This window comes from Emys orbicularis, chromosome 1 (assembly GCF_028017835.1).
Source record: "Emys orbicularis isolate rEmyOrb1 chromosome 1, rEmyOrb1.hap1, whole genome shotgun sequence".
Taxonomy (NCBI): domain Eukaryota; kingdom Metazoa; phylum Chordata; order Testudines; family Emydidae; genus Emys; species Emys orbicularis.
Window position 1 is genome coordinate 78037822 of NC_088683.1, and position 16565 is coordinate 78054386.

The 16565-nt window shown below is 39.8% G+C and overlaps 1 protein-coding gene across 1 annotated transcript in view; it reads right to left on the minus strand.

Annotated features, from left to right (window-relative positions):
• The window catches only part of PPFIA2 (PTPRF interacting protein alpha 2), a 627181-nt gene extending 611186 nt beyond the window's left edge, over positions 1-15995 (minus strand). The window contains exon 1 of the mRNA XM_065422644.1: positions 15747-15995. Coding sequence (XP_065278716.1) covers positions 15747-15995 — 249 coding nt within the window. The remainder of the gene's footprint in view (positions 1-15746) is intronic.
• Positions 15996-16565: the final 570 nt, after the last annotated feature.

The window sequence follows — 16565 nt, forward strand, 5'->3', positions numbered from 1 at the left end:
TCAGATTCTTTAAAGCAAGCAGAGAATTTATCAGATTTTAGAGTTATGCCTTCTAAACTTGCTTATATTTTTTCACTCCTCACCGCCAGCTATAGCTTATATGAAAGTTATTTTGAGTACAAATTTTAGTGGCAACGGTCTCCTTTGTAAGCATTTGGACTCCATCTCTATTCTATTGACTAGCCCAGTTTATTTTTATCTCATTTTCAGTCATGTGTCTTTATGAGCATTGAGATAATGAACCATCAATAGTTTATGTACCAGTTGATGTGTCTGGTTGAAGCTAAAATAACTGATAGTGATGTTTATGAAGCAGAATTAGAAAGCGAGACTGATGCATGCAGTTCTTGCTGCTGGTTTCAGGCAATCACCACATGATCATCCCTCCCCCCCCCCCCCCCGATATTAATATTTCAAAGCTTTCTTACTTACAGCCCAGCATTTTCTTCTGCTAGATGCTGTAAGGGAGCCATAATTCTATTTGTGACATCAGTCTTTTATCGTGAAAATGATTAAGATACCACAGACACAGCACTACTGCTTTACTGTTTACATGATCAAATATTTTAGGAAGAGAGACAGGCTCTAAGAGAAAAGCTTTCTTTACCTAAGAATATTTCCAATAATTACCAAATATGGCAAAAAATTATAAAGAAGAGAGAAGATCAATGGGTTTGTGCTTTAAGAATAATATTACTTTAAAAGAATTCAACTGCATATGCGATGGCTCTGTGTTGGGAATATGCTCACAGTTCAATAGGAGACAGTAAGACTAACAGAAAGCAAAATAAAGCTTTATCCTAGTTATTATAATGTTACAGCCAGTCTGCATTTTGATAGATAACGTTAACCAGGAGACATTAGCAATAACCAAGTTTATATTTAATAGTGGGCAACTAACTTTTGTCATATAAAAGCAAATAAAATCTATGAATATATGATTCTGAAAAAAAAAAAAGAAGGTTACTGCTTCTGACTGTTACTGTGCCTTCTATTTCCTCGGGCATGACCACAAACAAAATTTCATCATCATTTCCTACTTTCAACCTATGTTAAGAATACTTTAGTGTCCACGCTTAAGCCATGCCCTCTTTGTTTCTATATGGTCTGGTTTTCCCATAGTCTGCACTTAGGGTTGCCAACTGTCTAATCACTCAAACCCAAACACCCTTGCCCCATCCCTGCCCCGCCCCTAAAACTAGGCCACGCCCCACCCCGTCCCTTCTATGAGGCCCTGCCCCCCGCTCACTCCATCCCACCTCCCTCCGTCGCTCACTCTCCCCCACCCTCAATTTCACTGGGTTGGGGCAGGAGGTTGGGGTGCGAGAGGGGGTGCAGGCTCTGGGAGGGAGTTTGGGTGCAAGAGGGGGCTCATGGATGGAGAAGAGGGTTGGGGTGAGGGGTGAGAGCTCCAGCTGGGCAGCACTTACCTTGGGCAGCTCACGGAAGCAATTGGCACGTCCGGCTCCTAGGCTCAGGGCGGCCAAGCAGTTCTGTGTGCCGCCCCTGCCTGCAGGCACTGCCCCCGCAGCTCCCATTGGCCGCGGTTCCCGGCCAATGAGAGCTGCAGAGTCGGCACTCAGGGCGGGGGCAGTGCACAGAGACCCACTGGCCACCCCTGCGCCTAGGAGCCAGAGGGACATGCTGGTCACTTCTGGGAGCCGGGTGGAGCCTTAGCCCTGCTGCGCCACTGACAGGACTTTTAGCGGCCTATTAAAATCTCCCATATTTGTTTCAGTAGTCACCGGGAGATCAATTCTGATTCCAGGAGACTTCCAGCCAATCCGGGATGGTTGGCAACCCTATCTGCACACCTATATAAAAATGCATTTAACTTTGTTTTACTCTATTAAACATAAATAGAAGATCATTTAAGAGCAATATACAGTTTTTTAGCTCCAAACGCAGTGCATGCCCCCTAGTATTGTACAAAGATTAGCTTGCGGGGGGGGGGAGGAAGGGAGGGAGATTAGACACAACAAGTGAGAAATATCAACTGAAATTATTTATTGTAAAACACTGATTTCACTGGGAGCTGCAGATCCTCAGCACATCTGAAAACCAAGCTCTTCTATTTAGAGGCCCAAATAAATGTTTGTTGAACCCCATGGGAATCCTTCCCATTGACTTCAATAGGCATTGGAGCAAGCCCTAGGTAATAAACATGGAAATAGTGTCTAATGATAGGCACCCAAGATTGAAAAATTTGGCCTTCAACCTTAGATTAGTTAAGTGGAACATGATATCCTAGCCGCTTGTAGGATTCATTTTTAAATAGCTTTGTAGAATTTCACATGTATCCATTTTATCTTCCGAAACTGAAACAGAAAACACTCCTGTTGCACATCAGCATGGCCAATGTAAGAGAAAACTAATATTCGAAAAATTTATTATCCTAAAAATTGATGTTTTCTTACAAGAAAAAAAAAAAGAGCTCTGTGCAGTGTTGTAGCCATGTTGGTCCCAGGGTATTAGAGACTGTGACGGGGTGTACTCACCCACACTGAACAGGAAGGGGTTAACTCTTCCTTGGTGGCTGAGGAAGCCACGCCCCCACAGCCCTACTGGGCATGCTCCAGGTGCAGTGACTGTATAAAGACAGGCCACCCAGTTCAGTTGGGGCTGACCGCCGGAGGGGAAGGATGTAGCATACAGGCTTTTGCCGGGGAGCAGCTACCAACCCACCCCATGGAAGCCCAAAGCACTGAGGCCCCAGCTGACACCCAGGCACCCGCTGATACCCAAGAGGGGTTGGAGACGCCAGGAACAGCCCCAGCCGAGCAACCTGAAGACACCCCAACTACTGCCACCAGAACTACGATAGGAAGTAGCTTGTCTCTCAAGAGAAAAAGAGTGGCAATTCACCATTCAAAAATTTCTGATCATCTATTTAACTGCACAGTAAGATATGCTTTCTATATAGTCAGTGAAAGATAAAATAATAAAATACAAGATAAAGCTGCATTCATCACAAGATCTCAAAGCGTGGTTTTCAATATGGAACTTGGTGCTGTACTACTAGCCATCATTTCTATCCAAACAATAATATCTGAAATTCCTGTCATGGAGATTTTCAACCTCATGAAGCTGTCTAGCTGGGTCTCTTTCCTTTTTTTGAGCTTTGGTTTACTTTTTCCATTCTTAGCTGATATTTTACTTTATTAAGGCACAATTTCTGCAACTAGCAACAATAAATTGAGGCTGGGTAGGAAGGAGGTGGTGTGTGCAGAATGGCAGGCCCTCAAAAGTATGGCCTCAGAGTAATAATTAACTTTAACATTCCTTTTTTTTTATATCCTCCTATTCCCAATCAGACAAGTTTTAATTGTTCCTCAGTATTGGAAGAAACTGCAAAGCTACCAACAAACTTCCCTAAACAGAACCCTATTCAAGCTTATTATTGATCAAACTGCATGCACTAGTTCAATAAAGCAAGGTCACTATATTTTCCTCCTGAATTTTCCCTTCTCTCCCCCACACAAGTCAACATTTCCAAATAAATTTATTTAATCTGATAAGAAGGGCCGGCTTCAGGCACCAGCTTACCAAGCAGGTGCTTGGGGCGGCCACACCAGATTGGGGCGGCACGTCCGGCTCTTCAGCGGCAATTCGGCAGTGGGTCCGTCACTCTCGCGCGGAGCGAAGGACCTCCTGCCAAAGTGCCGCAGATCGTGATTGCGACTTTTTTTGTTTGTTTGTTTGTTTTTTGTTTTGCGAGGAGGGGTGGGGTGGCTGCTTGGGGCAGCAAAAACCCTGGAGCCGGCCCTGCAGATAAGACATTAACAAAACCCCCTCAGTAATAAATATACTGATAATTGTTAATGCAACTGAAGTTTGAAGTGCACTAGTAAATATACTAATAATCCTTTTAACAGTATGATCCACTACACTAGAAATAACTTATGTATCTAAGTGAAAAATGAACATTTAAAAATAAACTTCTATATAATATTGCAGTGCTGGAAAAACAAGGTGTTTGATGTCAGGCAGACAGAAGTCTTTACAATATATCATTTTTGACCATTACACTGTGAAGAGGTCAATTCTGAGTTCAATTTTTTAGAGTGTACTTTTAAAAATCTGTGCACAGTAAGACAGAGAGACTTTGGTGCAGATTCTAATCTTGGTTACGCCAATGAAAAACCAGAGTAATCCTGATGACAGTGGAGTTACACTGCGGAAAATCCTGAGATCAAAATCTAGATCTTTGTAAATAACATCACACTACAACACATCAAAACCAGTGTTGAGCATGGACTTTTTGAATGAATCTATATGTGAGAACAACTGCATAGCACAACAACTACATGTATTCTCTATACTCTGGGGCATGTTCTGATGCTCAGTGGGACACATCAGCTGGTGCAAATTATAGCTCTATTGACGTCAATGAAGCTATGACAACTTCCACCATCTATAAAATATATTAATAAATATAGATCTTTATTTCTTAAATAGTCAAATCACCAGGGCAACATAAATAGTAAGGTTCTAGTCAACAAGTGCAGGCCATGTTCAAATGGTAATATATTTCATTTCACAACAACATCAAAACAAAGTTGTCATGGTAGTTTTTTAAGACTTGTGTCAGCATCTCTATTCTTTGCCATCAGTTTGCATCAAAACTAAATCATTTAAACATAATGATAGATCTTACCCATTTGTGTTCATCCTTACTCATGATCCCAAAAGAGCAGCTTGGTCAATACTGTATCTTAGGCAAGGTATTTTTATGCATGAGGCCAGTTCACTATAGTGACAATATTACAGGACTCACTAACAAATACAACATGACGGAGATGACAAACACACTTCCATTATAAACTAGAGACAGACTCAAGCAGCCATCTGGATCTGGAGTCAGATTTCAGTCTCCATCAGTGTTCAGGGGTGTTCAGAATGCATTAAGAATCCATCTTTTCAGTCACTAATAACTTACTTACTTAAACTTTTCACTTTTCCATAACTTGAAAGATATGCAACTTACAACAAAATGTCAGGCCACATTTTCATCTTGCAGCAGGTACAGTTTAAAAGTTCTCCTCAAAGTTTAAGACTGGTCTGTACAACTTTCTAGATGGGGCTTTGATCCAAAGCCCACCGTAGTCAATGGAAGTCTTTCAAGATTCCTTCTCTGGGCCTTGCCTCAAGCTCACGCTGAGTCTGCTCTCATATTAAAAGTACAGAACTACACTTCAGACATTTTAAATATTTTATCTACTCCCCTTAACTATAGCAGAACAAGCTAGAGAATGCAAGTAGCTTTCAAGAAATATGTTCCAGCTGCCCAACTAAACATTCCTTTTGTTCTCTTCTACCACTTTAGGCTTCATGCCCTTTTCCCATGCTCCATTCATGGCAGGAGCTCACTCCCTTTCCTTTCACACCAAACATGCTGGCCCTCTTTAATCCAATCACTCTTAACACATACTTCTTCCACAAATCTTTATAACTTTGATTTAAGAAATAAAGAGTCTGTAGTACTTCAGGATTTGGAACCTCTGTGTCTCTTGCTTCTTTCATGTTTGTACAGCTTCAGACACACAGTTTGCACTCAAATGTAATGTTAAATAAATCAGTGTGCGACTTTCCTTTGATGGAATGATCTTTAATATTGTGATGAGTTGGCAATGCAGTCTGTAGTCCTGATCCTGGATCCTATAAGTTACAATAGGCGGATAGACACCTGCACAGAACCCATGGAGTTCTATCTGCAGGATGAGAGAGTAGCATTTTTCAGAATTGTATCACTTCCTTTTTATAGCAGGTATAAGTTTGTTTTCATAAAAAAAGTTTACTTAGACAAGTAAATATGATCATAGAACTAGCATCAATCTTATAATCAGACCAAATTGTGCTCTACCACGTCATAAATATTATAATACAGAGAAACAGATCTTTAGAACTCTTTTTATAAGCAACTCTAAGGATCTATGTCCAATTTAAGTCTGATTTTTCAAAATGTGCTTTCTTCTAGTAAAATAATACTGACAGTGTTATACATGCATTTACTGGACTAGACTCTACTACCTTGTGCACTGGGCAATCACTTACAGCTCTGCAAAGCGAGCGTAAAATGCTGCCAAATTAAAATTCCACTCATTTACCCTGGTGACAATAATTTACAACCACTTTAGGTAATATTCTATATTTGTGCAAGGCAGTACAGGATCCGGGCTACTGTGTATGGTACATGTCTCCTAAAACAGACTATTTCAGGCAATTAACAGAATAATTCTATTTTACTAATCTCACTCATTTTTATCAGTGAAAAGTCCCAGAGTCCTTATGCTGAGCACACACTTTAGTAGCCAATAAATACTGGTTTAAAGAAGCAATTCATTAGTTTCACTTTTGGTTTTTTAGTTCTAGGAGTACATAGAATTGTCTTTTTTCATCAAGGGAAAAAAAGCATTGATTACGTCTATAACGTTGCTATTTACTTAAACTCTGTTCTATATGCCAAGATATCAGTATCAGGCCTATAAAGCTGCTGGGAGTATATTATTGAGCCAGATTTCTTTTTCTTAATGTCTATTTTAAAAAGAGATAAACTAACAGATTTTTAAAAAAAAAAAAGATGGAAAGTTCCTGTACATTTAAGTAGTCAACAATAATTATGAATATAGGGCCAGATTTGCATCAACATCATGGCTACTTAAGGTCTTACCACTAGTGCAGAGCAATACTAAAGCTATTGTAGCTAGCCATGGGAAGATCATTCCAGACCATGGGGATCTTCTGGTAGCAGATAGCTGGTATAGCGGGTTTTATGCTACCCACTTTCCCTCCCAGCTGTAGAAGTAGGAGTATGGTTGGGAAAACCTGCACCCTAAGAATCCTGGGAGCCACTTGAGCCTCTTGGGGCCATTAGCAACTGTCACAAATTAAAAACTGCCCTCAAAACTGCTCAAATTTACCATCCCAGCATTCCTGAGGGGCATGTCCAGTGTTGTGTGTGTTTCTGGCAATATAAAACGTGATTAATTTCTAATTAAGCCACGGAGCAAGTGAATTGCTCACGTACAATATGCACTTGTTTGAAATAAATTGGGTTTGCTGTAAGTGTCTTACTACATGACCAGGGGCTATCAGCTTTTCTATCCATTAAAGACTGGTGTCTCAAAAATCCATCAGTTATTTACGCACTATATGCAAAAAATGACGCTGAATAAGATCTGCCATGTAGTATCTTACCCAAGATTATTACAAACCTTATTAATACTGGAATCAGGTATTCAGCTAAGACCAATAGTTCATCTAGTCCAGTATCTTGTCTGTCCTGCCCTTAGTGACCAAATGCTTCAAGGGACAGTGCAATCCTACAATGCATTGTTTGAGAAATTCCTTACAAACTCCCAGGCAGCTAGGGTGGAATCCAAGAAAGGACTTAGTGCTGCAATGCTGAGAATCAGAGCACCCAACTTTTAGGTGCCTAGAAAAAAAAAATCACAGGAATAATACAGTAATCCACAAAGCTGAATTAGGTGCCTAAGCTTCCTATACAATGAGAGGGAAGAGGAGGTGGTAGGGATGGTGCCCACCTTATAACTTTTAGCCCAGCGGTTAGAAAACTTGCCTGGGATATGGAAGACCCATAATCAATTCCCCCCTTTCTGCCAGAGGGGAAGAATGGATTAGAACTTGAATCTCCCACCTCTCAAGAGGGTGCTGCAACCACTGAATTACACAATATCCCAATTTGGGGCTCCCTCAATCTCCTGTCAAAGCTGTTGGACTCTGGATAAATAATGAAAAAAAAAAAAGTGTTTGGGGAAAGGAATCTGGGTCCAGGATGTCCCACATCCCATGTGGGTGCCCTACCACTTGACTTCAGAGTCTCTCTGTCTCTCAATGACTGTTTGAGTATTTATCCACAGGGGGCCAGCGACAGAGACACAAAGGTAGAAGAGGTGAATGAGGTAGCAGGTCAATGGGAGAGCTAGGAATTTAACCCTGGCTTCCTGACTCCCAGGTCAGTGCCCTATCCTCTGGAACACACCACTTCAATTAAAGGGATACTGTCAATTTAACGTTTACTGTTTCTAAGTATATTCAGCATCGCCATCCCATGAAAACTCTGTCCGTTGTACATTTTTTGTTTTGCCTTTTTGGCATGTAAAATCTTTCAGGCTGGCATTTTGAAGACACTTATATAAGCAACGGTGTCTGCGCCTGGACAAGCAGCACACCTGCAAAATTTGGGAGACCTGCAGGGCTTCCCCTGAAATGCAAGAAGAGCTGCTCCTTAAACAGTGCTGGAGGATAAGGAGATACCCAGGCCAGAAGCCCCTTCTTCCACAGAGTGAGAGGAGAGGAAGAAAAAATTCACCATGAGATTTTGGATCTTCAAACCAAAACCAAAACAAAACCCACAACAACCAACCAATCCATTGTCGGGGATTGCTGTTCTGTATTATGCATTGGAATTCACTCACATTTTGATCTGCTATATCCCAGGTTTGGTGATTTTTAGAACATGAGGCAGACATTTTTATTAACTCTGACATCTTCTTAAAATGAGGAGTGTAGACACAATACCTTCTTTCATTTAGACACCTGCTGTACTTATACAATATCTAATTTAAGCTCCAGAGTCACTTGCATATTACATTGCAGTATAATAAAAAAGGAGAGCTCAAATAGAGATGTGAAATAGAAATACCAGCATAATCATATACTACACTAATATGTGGTCTTCATGTTGAAAATTTAAGATGTTCTATAGTTTCCTATATCTTTTGTTAACCCAGGCCATGTCCTTTCACTGTGTGTGGAAAAAGTCTTTGACTGAGAGATTGGGCCCTTATTAAAAGGTAATTTCCTCTGAATATAAACATTTGTTACCAAGCTTGCTACAGGGAATAGTCTCGGTGCCTGCAAGCACATGTAATACTGGGGACATGGTTAACCCCTTTGAAGTCAATGTAAGCACTTACACTGGAGCTGTTTAATGGAAGCTAAAAGCACTAGGTAGGTAGTTAAAATCTTCAGAAAGGTGGCTACATGTTAAGAAGGTTAATTGGATGCCACTTGTCACTTGGTTATTGCTGCATTCTCTCTTGCCCAGTTTAGTTACAACTAACTTGATGTGAAAAAATGCTAGATCAGGTGATCTAATCTTGGAAGTAGTTCTGTGAAACACTGTTGGCGCTCCTGTTTAAATCAGGAGTGCCACCAGGTTCAAGTATTTAAAAAGGAATGATATTTAAATTATTTAATCAATTAAAAATAGGTGACTACAAATGCTAGAAGACAAGCATTTTGCCCTTCTCTTCCATCTGTCCATTATCAAGTATTTTCTCCCACTTGTAGTACGCTGAGTTGCACAAGCTCACGTACCACTGTCATCACCCCCAAAATAAAAACACCTTAGAGTTCTTAAGGTTGAAGTGCATTATAGTTTTGGGTTTGGTAAAATCATGCCTCATGGTAGAGCAATGACATGGCCAGCAATTCTGAAAGCTATTGTAGTCACTAAAAAAAAAAATCCTAATTTCCCCCCCTAAAATATGCATAATTTACTTTCAGTACACACTCACACTTACTAGAAGACTTTTTTTTGAGGGTGGTTCCTTTTTCCAATTGAGAAGAGTTGGATGCAAGTTCTCCCCCAGGAGTCCATTAATAACTCTTTTGAACAATAGGGATTTTTCCAGGCTGATGGGAGACATGCTCTACTGTTTTCATAGCATTCCCAGCTGCTGCTGGCCTGGGATCAGTCTTAAACTTGGCTGTGTGAGCCATGGCAGTATCCTGTGGCACCACTAGACTACCGGGTAAATTCCTCTGTTTATTTTCTAAATAACTACCAGTATTAAATAAAAACAGATGTATTAAATAAAACAGAAAATTAATTTTTTTAACACACACTTACATTCAAGGAGCTATGATAATCAAAGGGCACTCTAATGTATGTTTTTTACTGGAGCTACAATATATACTTTGGTGATTGCACTACAAAGAGACATCATATTGGCTCCAATAACAAATGTCTTGAGGATTATTATTTAACTTGATAATGATGGAAGCTGAGCTATTGTCAAATAATGTATTTTCTCTACCATATCTGCTTCTTTGTAATACATAACTTGTGTGCAATGAAGCCCAGATAATTTTGATAATGGGCTGTTTTAATATTCTATGCTAATAAACATTTTACACATTGTAAAAATATTTTTCCAGTGTAAACTTTAATAATGTATTGCTACGTAAATGTCAGTCAGATATGATGGATTGAAGCTTAACTGGGGAATCCTTAAAATGCATCAAAGAAAATGGGGATTGGGGAGAGAGGAAAATCAAATGGACATCAATCAAGTTGAAGACTGAGACCCCAATCCTGAAATTGGATCCATGTATATAATGTTCACATTCACAGGTTAAACAATATTGGCCAAATTTCCAAACGCTTTATCATTACGTAGAGAAAGAGTATGGAAGCTTTCAGCCCCAAAAGGAATTTGAGAAAGTAATAACTGAAAAAGGTTTCAGAATAGAAGTTGCAATTTACTCTTTATTAACCTTTTCCTTTTGTAACTCGACTCTATTGATAATTGATCTTTTTGATTAAGTTATATACAAAGAACTTTATTCATCCCAAAGCAAAAGTGAAATATTAAATATTGTAAGATAAATAAATTAACTCCTTGTATAGTCCAGTCCTGTTGTATCTGAAGGTTTTTTTTTTTCCTTAAAAGGGTCACACATTGTGACCCAGAATACTGGCTATAAGTGACACACAGCCCAAGTGTCGACCCAAGTGCATTTCCCTCAGAGTTCAGTTTGAGCACTTTCCAGGCAGCCTCTGGAAGTCCTTGCCTAGCAAGCATGTCCATTATTCAGAAGGATTCTGAATATTGGAAGACCAGTGGAGGCTGCAAATTAAGGTCCCATTGTGCAAATACTTATACACACGCTTAAGTTTACTACTTCAAGTAATCCTGTTTGTTTTAGTGTTCATACATGTACACAACCTTATTACCATGCATAGTCCCATTGAAACTAATGTGACCACTTAGAGTAGTAAAGTTAAGATTGTGTGTAAGTATTTGCAGGGTCAGGATGAGGAGAAAACTACAGAGGAGCCAGCCAGAGACTCCAGCCAGTACAAGCAAACGTAGACAAAGCAGGGACTTTTGGTCCTTTGGATGTTAAGAGAACTCCATACAGTTTTGAACAAACTCTCTGCCCTGTGCTGATCAATTGCATGCTCCAACTTCCACACCTGCTCCTCTTACCCTTTTCTCTCCTGCCCTGTCCCCAGCGCATGTCCCTTTTATTTCCATTTAATTCATCCCCTCCTGACTAACTCCCTCCCCTTCCAAAATTAAAATAAAATATTGTGGAGCATGCCATTTGTTGCTATCACATTGTGCAATCTGCTTGTTTATTCAATCCCTCCCCCCTCCCCCACTGTCGGTTTTGTCTATTTAGATAGATAAACTCTTTGGGGCAAGAACCATCTACTACAGTGGCTCTCAACCTTTCCAGACTGCTGTACCCCTTTCAGGAGTCGGATTTGTCTTGCATACCCACAAGTTATACCTCACTTAAAAACTACTTGCTTACAGACATAAAAATACAAAAGTGTCACAGCACACTATTACTGAAAAATTGCTCACTTTCTCATTTCTACCATTAATTATAAAATAAATCAATGGGAATATAAATACTGTACTTACATTTCAGTGTGTAGTATATAGAGCCGTATAAACAAGTCATTGTCTGTATGAAATTTTAGTTTGTACTAACTTGGCTAGTGATTTTTCTGTAGCCTGTTGTAAAACTAGGCAAATATCTAGATGAGTCGATGTACCTCCTGGAAGAACTCAGTGTACCCCCAGGGGTACATATACCCCTGGTTGAGAACGACTGGTGTACTAACCTGGGTGCGTGTGTCTGCGCGCAGTGCCTAGCACAATGGGCTCCCATTTTTGGTTGGCCCTTAGACACTACCATAATAAATATATTTAATTAATAATAATTAATAAGAAGAGTGTTTGCAAGATCAGGGACTAAGACTGCAGAAACCATTTCTCAATAGAGCCCTCTAAGGGCATGTCTACGCTTACCGTGGGGGATGGACGCTGTGGCAATCGGTGCACCAGGGGTTGATTTAGTGGGTCTAGTGAAGACCCGCCAAATCAACCGCAGATCGCTCTCCCGTCGACTCCAGTACTCCACTGGAACAAGGGTAATAAGGGAAGTCGATGGAAGAGTGTCTCCCATTGATGCAGCGTGGGGTAGACACCGCAGTAAGTCGACCTAAGCGATGTTGATTCCAGCTATGTTATTCATGTAGCTGGAATTGCGTAACTTAGGTTGACTTACCCCCATAGTGTAAACAAGGTCTAATTCTCTCATCTTGAGTGATATCCTATCCCCACTGAAGTCAATGATAAAATGCCAATTGACTTCAACATGGTTGGGATCTCATCTCCTATACTTATATTTTGAAATAGCCTTATAGTGGAATCACTATAATGCATATACACTTTGTAGGTGACCAAGACAGTTGTGGTAGAATACTCTGTTCAGTAATGTGTTACATTCACTTACAGTACAGCTCTAATTCCTATTCATATTTGTACATTTTGTAACTATTGTATTTCAATATCTTAAATGTAATCATTAACATTTCAAAGCAAAGTGAACAATTTCAAATCTACTTTAATCTATTTATTGTCTCCAATTAGGCAAATTTTGAAATTTAGTCTGTCCTTACGATGAAATTGTGTGCTGGGGGGAGGGACGGTTGTTGTTTTTACACAAGATTTCAATGATGTATTTATGCCCAGAAGTAGTAAACTGGAAAAAAAATTACATCAACCTGACTGTTTGTTCAGTGCTTTGTAGATATAAAGCACTATGTAAATGCTAAATATTATAAATAAAATTTGGTTAATACATTATAGGTTGCAAATCATTCAAAAACTGAATGGTCTATGCAAATATCACATTTGCAAGATTCACAAGTGCCACACAATATACAAATCTTAATTATCTTGGAGATTATAATAAATTTTCTTCTCTATCTTTTAAAGAACCAAGATTCTCCCAATGCACAATGAGATTAGGTCAAACAGTTAAAAATACTAGCCTGCCATTCATAAAATAATTCCTCCAAACAACCCTTCAGAAACACACAACTCAGGATTTTTCAACTTCAAAAAAGGGAGCTAGATAGTACAAGCATGGAATACATTTTGTATTCTTTTGTTTGGGATTTTCTTCTTTTTAATGACACTGATAGCATGGTGCTCCATATTTATAAAAATAATTCACTACACTACTTAGTTATGTACACAAACACCTAGGTGACCTAGTTGATGAAAAACCATCTGGTCTTCTTTCAAAATGTAAGCAAAAAGTTCCTTATACATTATATAGTACACTTTCTTATGCAATTTTGGGGGATTATTATATAGCGCTGCCAGGAATCAACATTTGTATTGTCACACAAGAGATTAAATGATCTGACAAGTCAGTTTATATCTTTATGTTTTGTATAAATCTAAAAGTATTAAAAATGGACATTTAATATTATGGCATTACTAGACATTAGCATCACTTCACGCACAAGATCAGATAAGAGATTGTTTGTGCCATATTACTTTAGTTTCCTGTAGGATGTATATCACTTTCCTATTCACTATCATTTCCCTCATCGTTTCGATTGCCAGGCTTCAGTAAGGGTAAGGGCTGAGTCATGAATACTGAATTTTTAGGACTATGTTCTCCCAGCACTTCTACAGTGTAGCAATACCTAATACAAAGATAGCGTACAGCCCCTCTAGCCTGCATTACTTACCTAATGCTCTGCGGCGCTGTTGTAGGTTCATAGCTACAGATGCCTGGCAGGGGTTGCCCCTAGTATAGGTCCTACCCTGATCTGCACTCTTCCACATGCTTCTATCAGGAGACATAACTTGTGGGAGGGAAGATGAGTTTAACTTCCTCTAGACTACAGAATTTCCTCTACTATAATGGGAGCAGTGGCTATCATTACTGTTCCTGCCCTCAGCTGCTATTCCAATGTTTGACCCCCACCAGCAGCCTCTGAATAGCTCTGTCATAAACAGATAGTTAAGGGTTAATACCTCTTTACCTGTAAAGGGTTAAGAAGTTCACCTAGCCTAGCTGCCACGTGACCAGAGGAACCAATGCGGGGACAAAATGTTTCAAAAGGAAGGAGGGAAGTTCCCTTTGTCTGGGTCAGTTTCACTTTTGACCGGAGTGGGAAAGCTCCAGAATTCAGCCTCTTATCAAGTAGTGAGTATTAGTGAAGGGAATAAATAGGTTTATGTTTATTTTCTTTTGTAACTTGTCTTGTGCAATTAGAGGAATAATCAAACTGGGTATTTTTTGTGTAACTAAGTTTTTGCCCAGGGGATTGGTGAAGGAGTCTCTCAAGGCTACCCAGGGAGGGAAAGGTTTTTTGGGGGGAAGACAGAGTTTCCCAAATAACTCATAAATCATTTGGGTGGTGGCAGCAAGACCAGATCTAAGCGGGTAATTGAGCTTAGGGATTCACATGCAGGTCCCCATATCTGTACTCTAAAGTCCAGAGTGGGGGTGAAACCTATGACAAGCTCTTACTCCCCCAAACCCAGGCTGACATTGGAGACCCCCTACTCTACTCCTCAACTGCTTGCACAGTCCCTGTCCTCCTTTCACCACCATCATCCATTATTGCGAGCCCCTCCACCAGTAGCACATTTTTAATTAACTCCACCCACCCTTGGAACTGAATTCTCTCTCCCACCATTCTCAAGAACTGCCAACACTGGCCCCTCTTTACCTTTCTCCTTAACCCATCCACACCACCTTCTCCCAATCTCTCATCTAAATCTCTCTGCCACCCGTCCTTCCCAGTCACCAGCAATAATTATGGGCAGAGCTTTGCTCTCAGGACTCTCAAGTTCCAAGCACATCTTTAGCCAACCAAAAGTTGGGAGACCAGAGAGGAGTATGAAGAAAACCCATCTTTACCATGTGTCATATTCCAAACCTCAGGGCAGGATGTAATTTGTAGATCTTGGCTCAGGGTGGGTGGTTTTTTTTTTGTTTTTGTTTTTTTACTTGTTTCGTTTTTTAACTGATTACAAATATTACCTTGTTTTAACCCAAGCAAACAATGTTTTAAGTTTTTGAAAACGTCAAAGTAAAAAGAAAATCATGACGGTTTATTTTAAAAACAGGAGGGAAAAAAATGAGTAAAATGCCTATTTTTTTTTATATTCCATTTTCAATCACATCACAGATTGTGTGGTGCAATTTACTTATCATATGTAAACTAATGTGGTAGCTCTACTTGTGGTAATATTAGAAAGCAAGTCCTATTTGTAGCAAGGTGTGCCTTTCTGGAATTGACTGGAGTGAACTTGTGATATCACCATCTCTCAGTTTATATTTTGTCCGACTTCCACCATCACAGATTTAATTTCAATAAATCCTAAATTGTCAGGGACGTTAGAGCAACAGCCAAAAGTGTGGTTAAGGGCCTGTATCCTGATCTCCTTGAGATCAGTAACAAAACCCCCAATCTCTTCTAGATACAATACCAAGGCTTAAGGGCCAGACCATATACTATACTATTGAATCTAATGGGAGTTTTGCAATAGATCTCAATAAGAACAGGACTGGTTCCTTAAGGAATAAATAGGTGCTGTCAATTAATATTCAAATCACTTTAATCAATTTCCTGGTTAAGGTTACGAGGAAGATTTTTACAAGCGACATACCTGTGGCAGTGCTGAATTGAGCTGTCGCTGGAGGGAGTCTCTGTCGTAGATGACATCCTGAAGGCGTTGCTGTGCAAGCGACAGGCTTTCCTGAGTCTCCCGAAGGGTATCAAGGAGACGATCCCTTTCATCTAGCATGTTCACCATCAGTTGTTCAAAGTGAGAATCCGAGTCCGACCCACTACTCTGGGACCCCCGTTGACTCATTGGGGTGTCCTCGTTTATCGTTGGCATCACTTCACACATCATTTCTTTAAAATAAGAAGTTAGAGGAAAAAATCTTAGGTAGAAAAACATTTAGGGGAACTTTATATGAGGAATTTAATATAGTCACAAACTGCTAGCACATTATTGCATTGATTCTCAACTTTAGGTTTTCACCAGTCACATGGCTGACAAAATAACTGATCATTCAACATTGCAAAAATGTTGAATACACTTCCTATATAAGGGTAAGAGATATTTAATTCATATGAATGGCTTGACACAAAAAATCATGTCGAAAATTTCCTTTTTGGTTTAAAGCAACAGAGGGTCCTGTGGCACCTTTAAGACTAACAGAAGTATTGGGAGCATAAGCTTTCGTGGGTAAGAACCTCACTTCTTCAGATGCAAGAAGTGAGGTTCTTACCCACGAAAGCTTATGCTCTCAATACTTCTGTTAGTCTTAAAGGTGCCACAGGACCCTCTGTTGCTTTTTACAGATTCAGACTAACACGGCTACCCCTCTGATACTTTTTGGTTTAGTTCATTTTATCTTTCCTTTGCCCTCTATCATTTTCCGCTTGTTTGTATTGATGCCAATAATTGCAGAGTTCG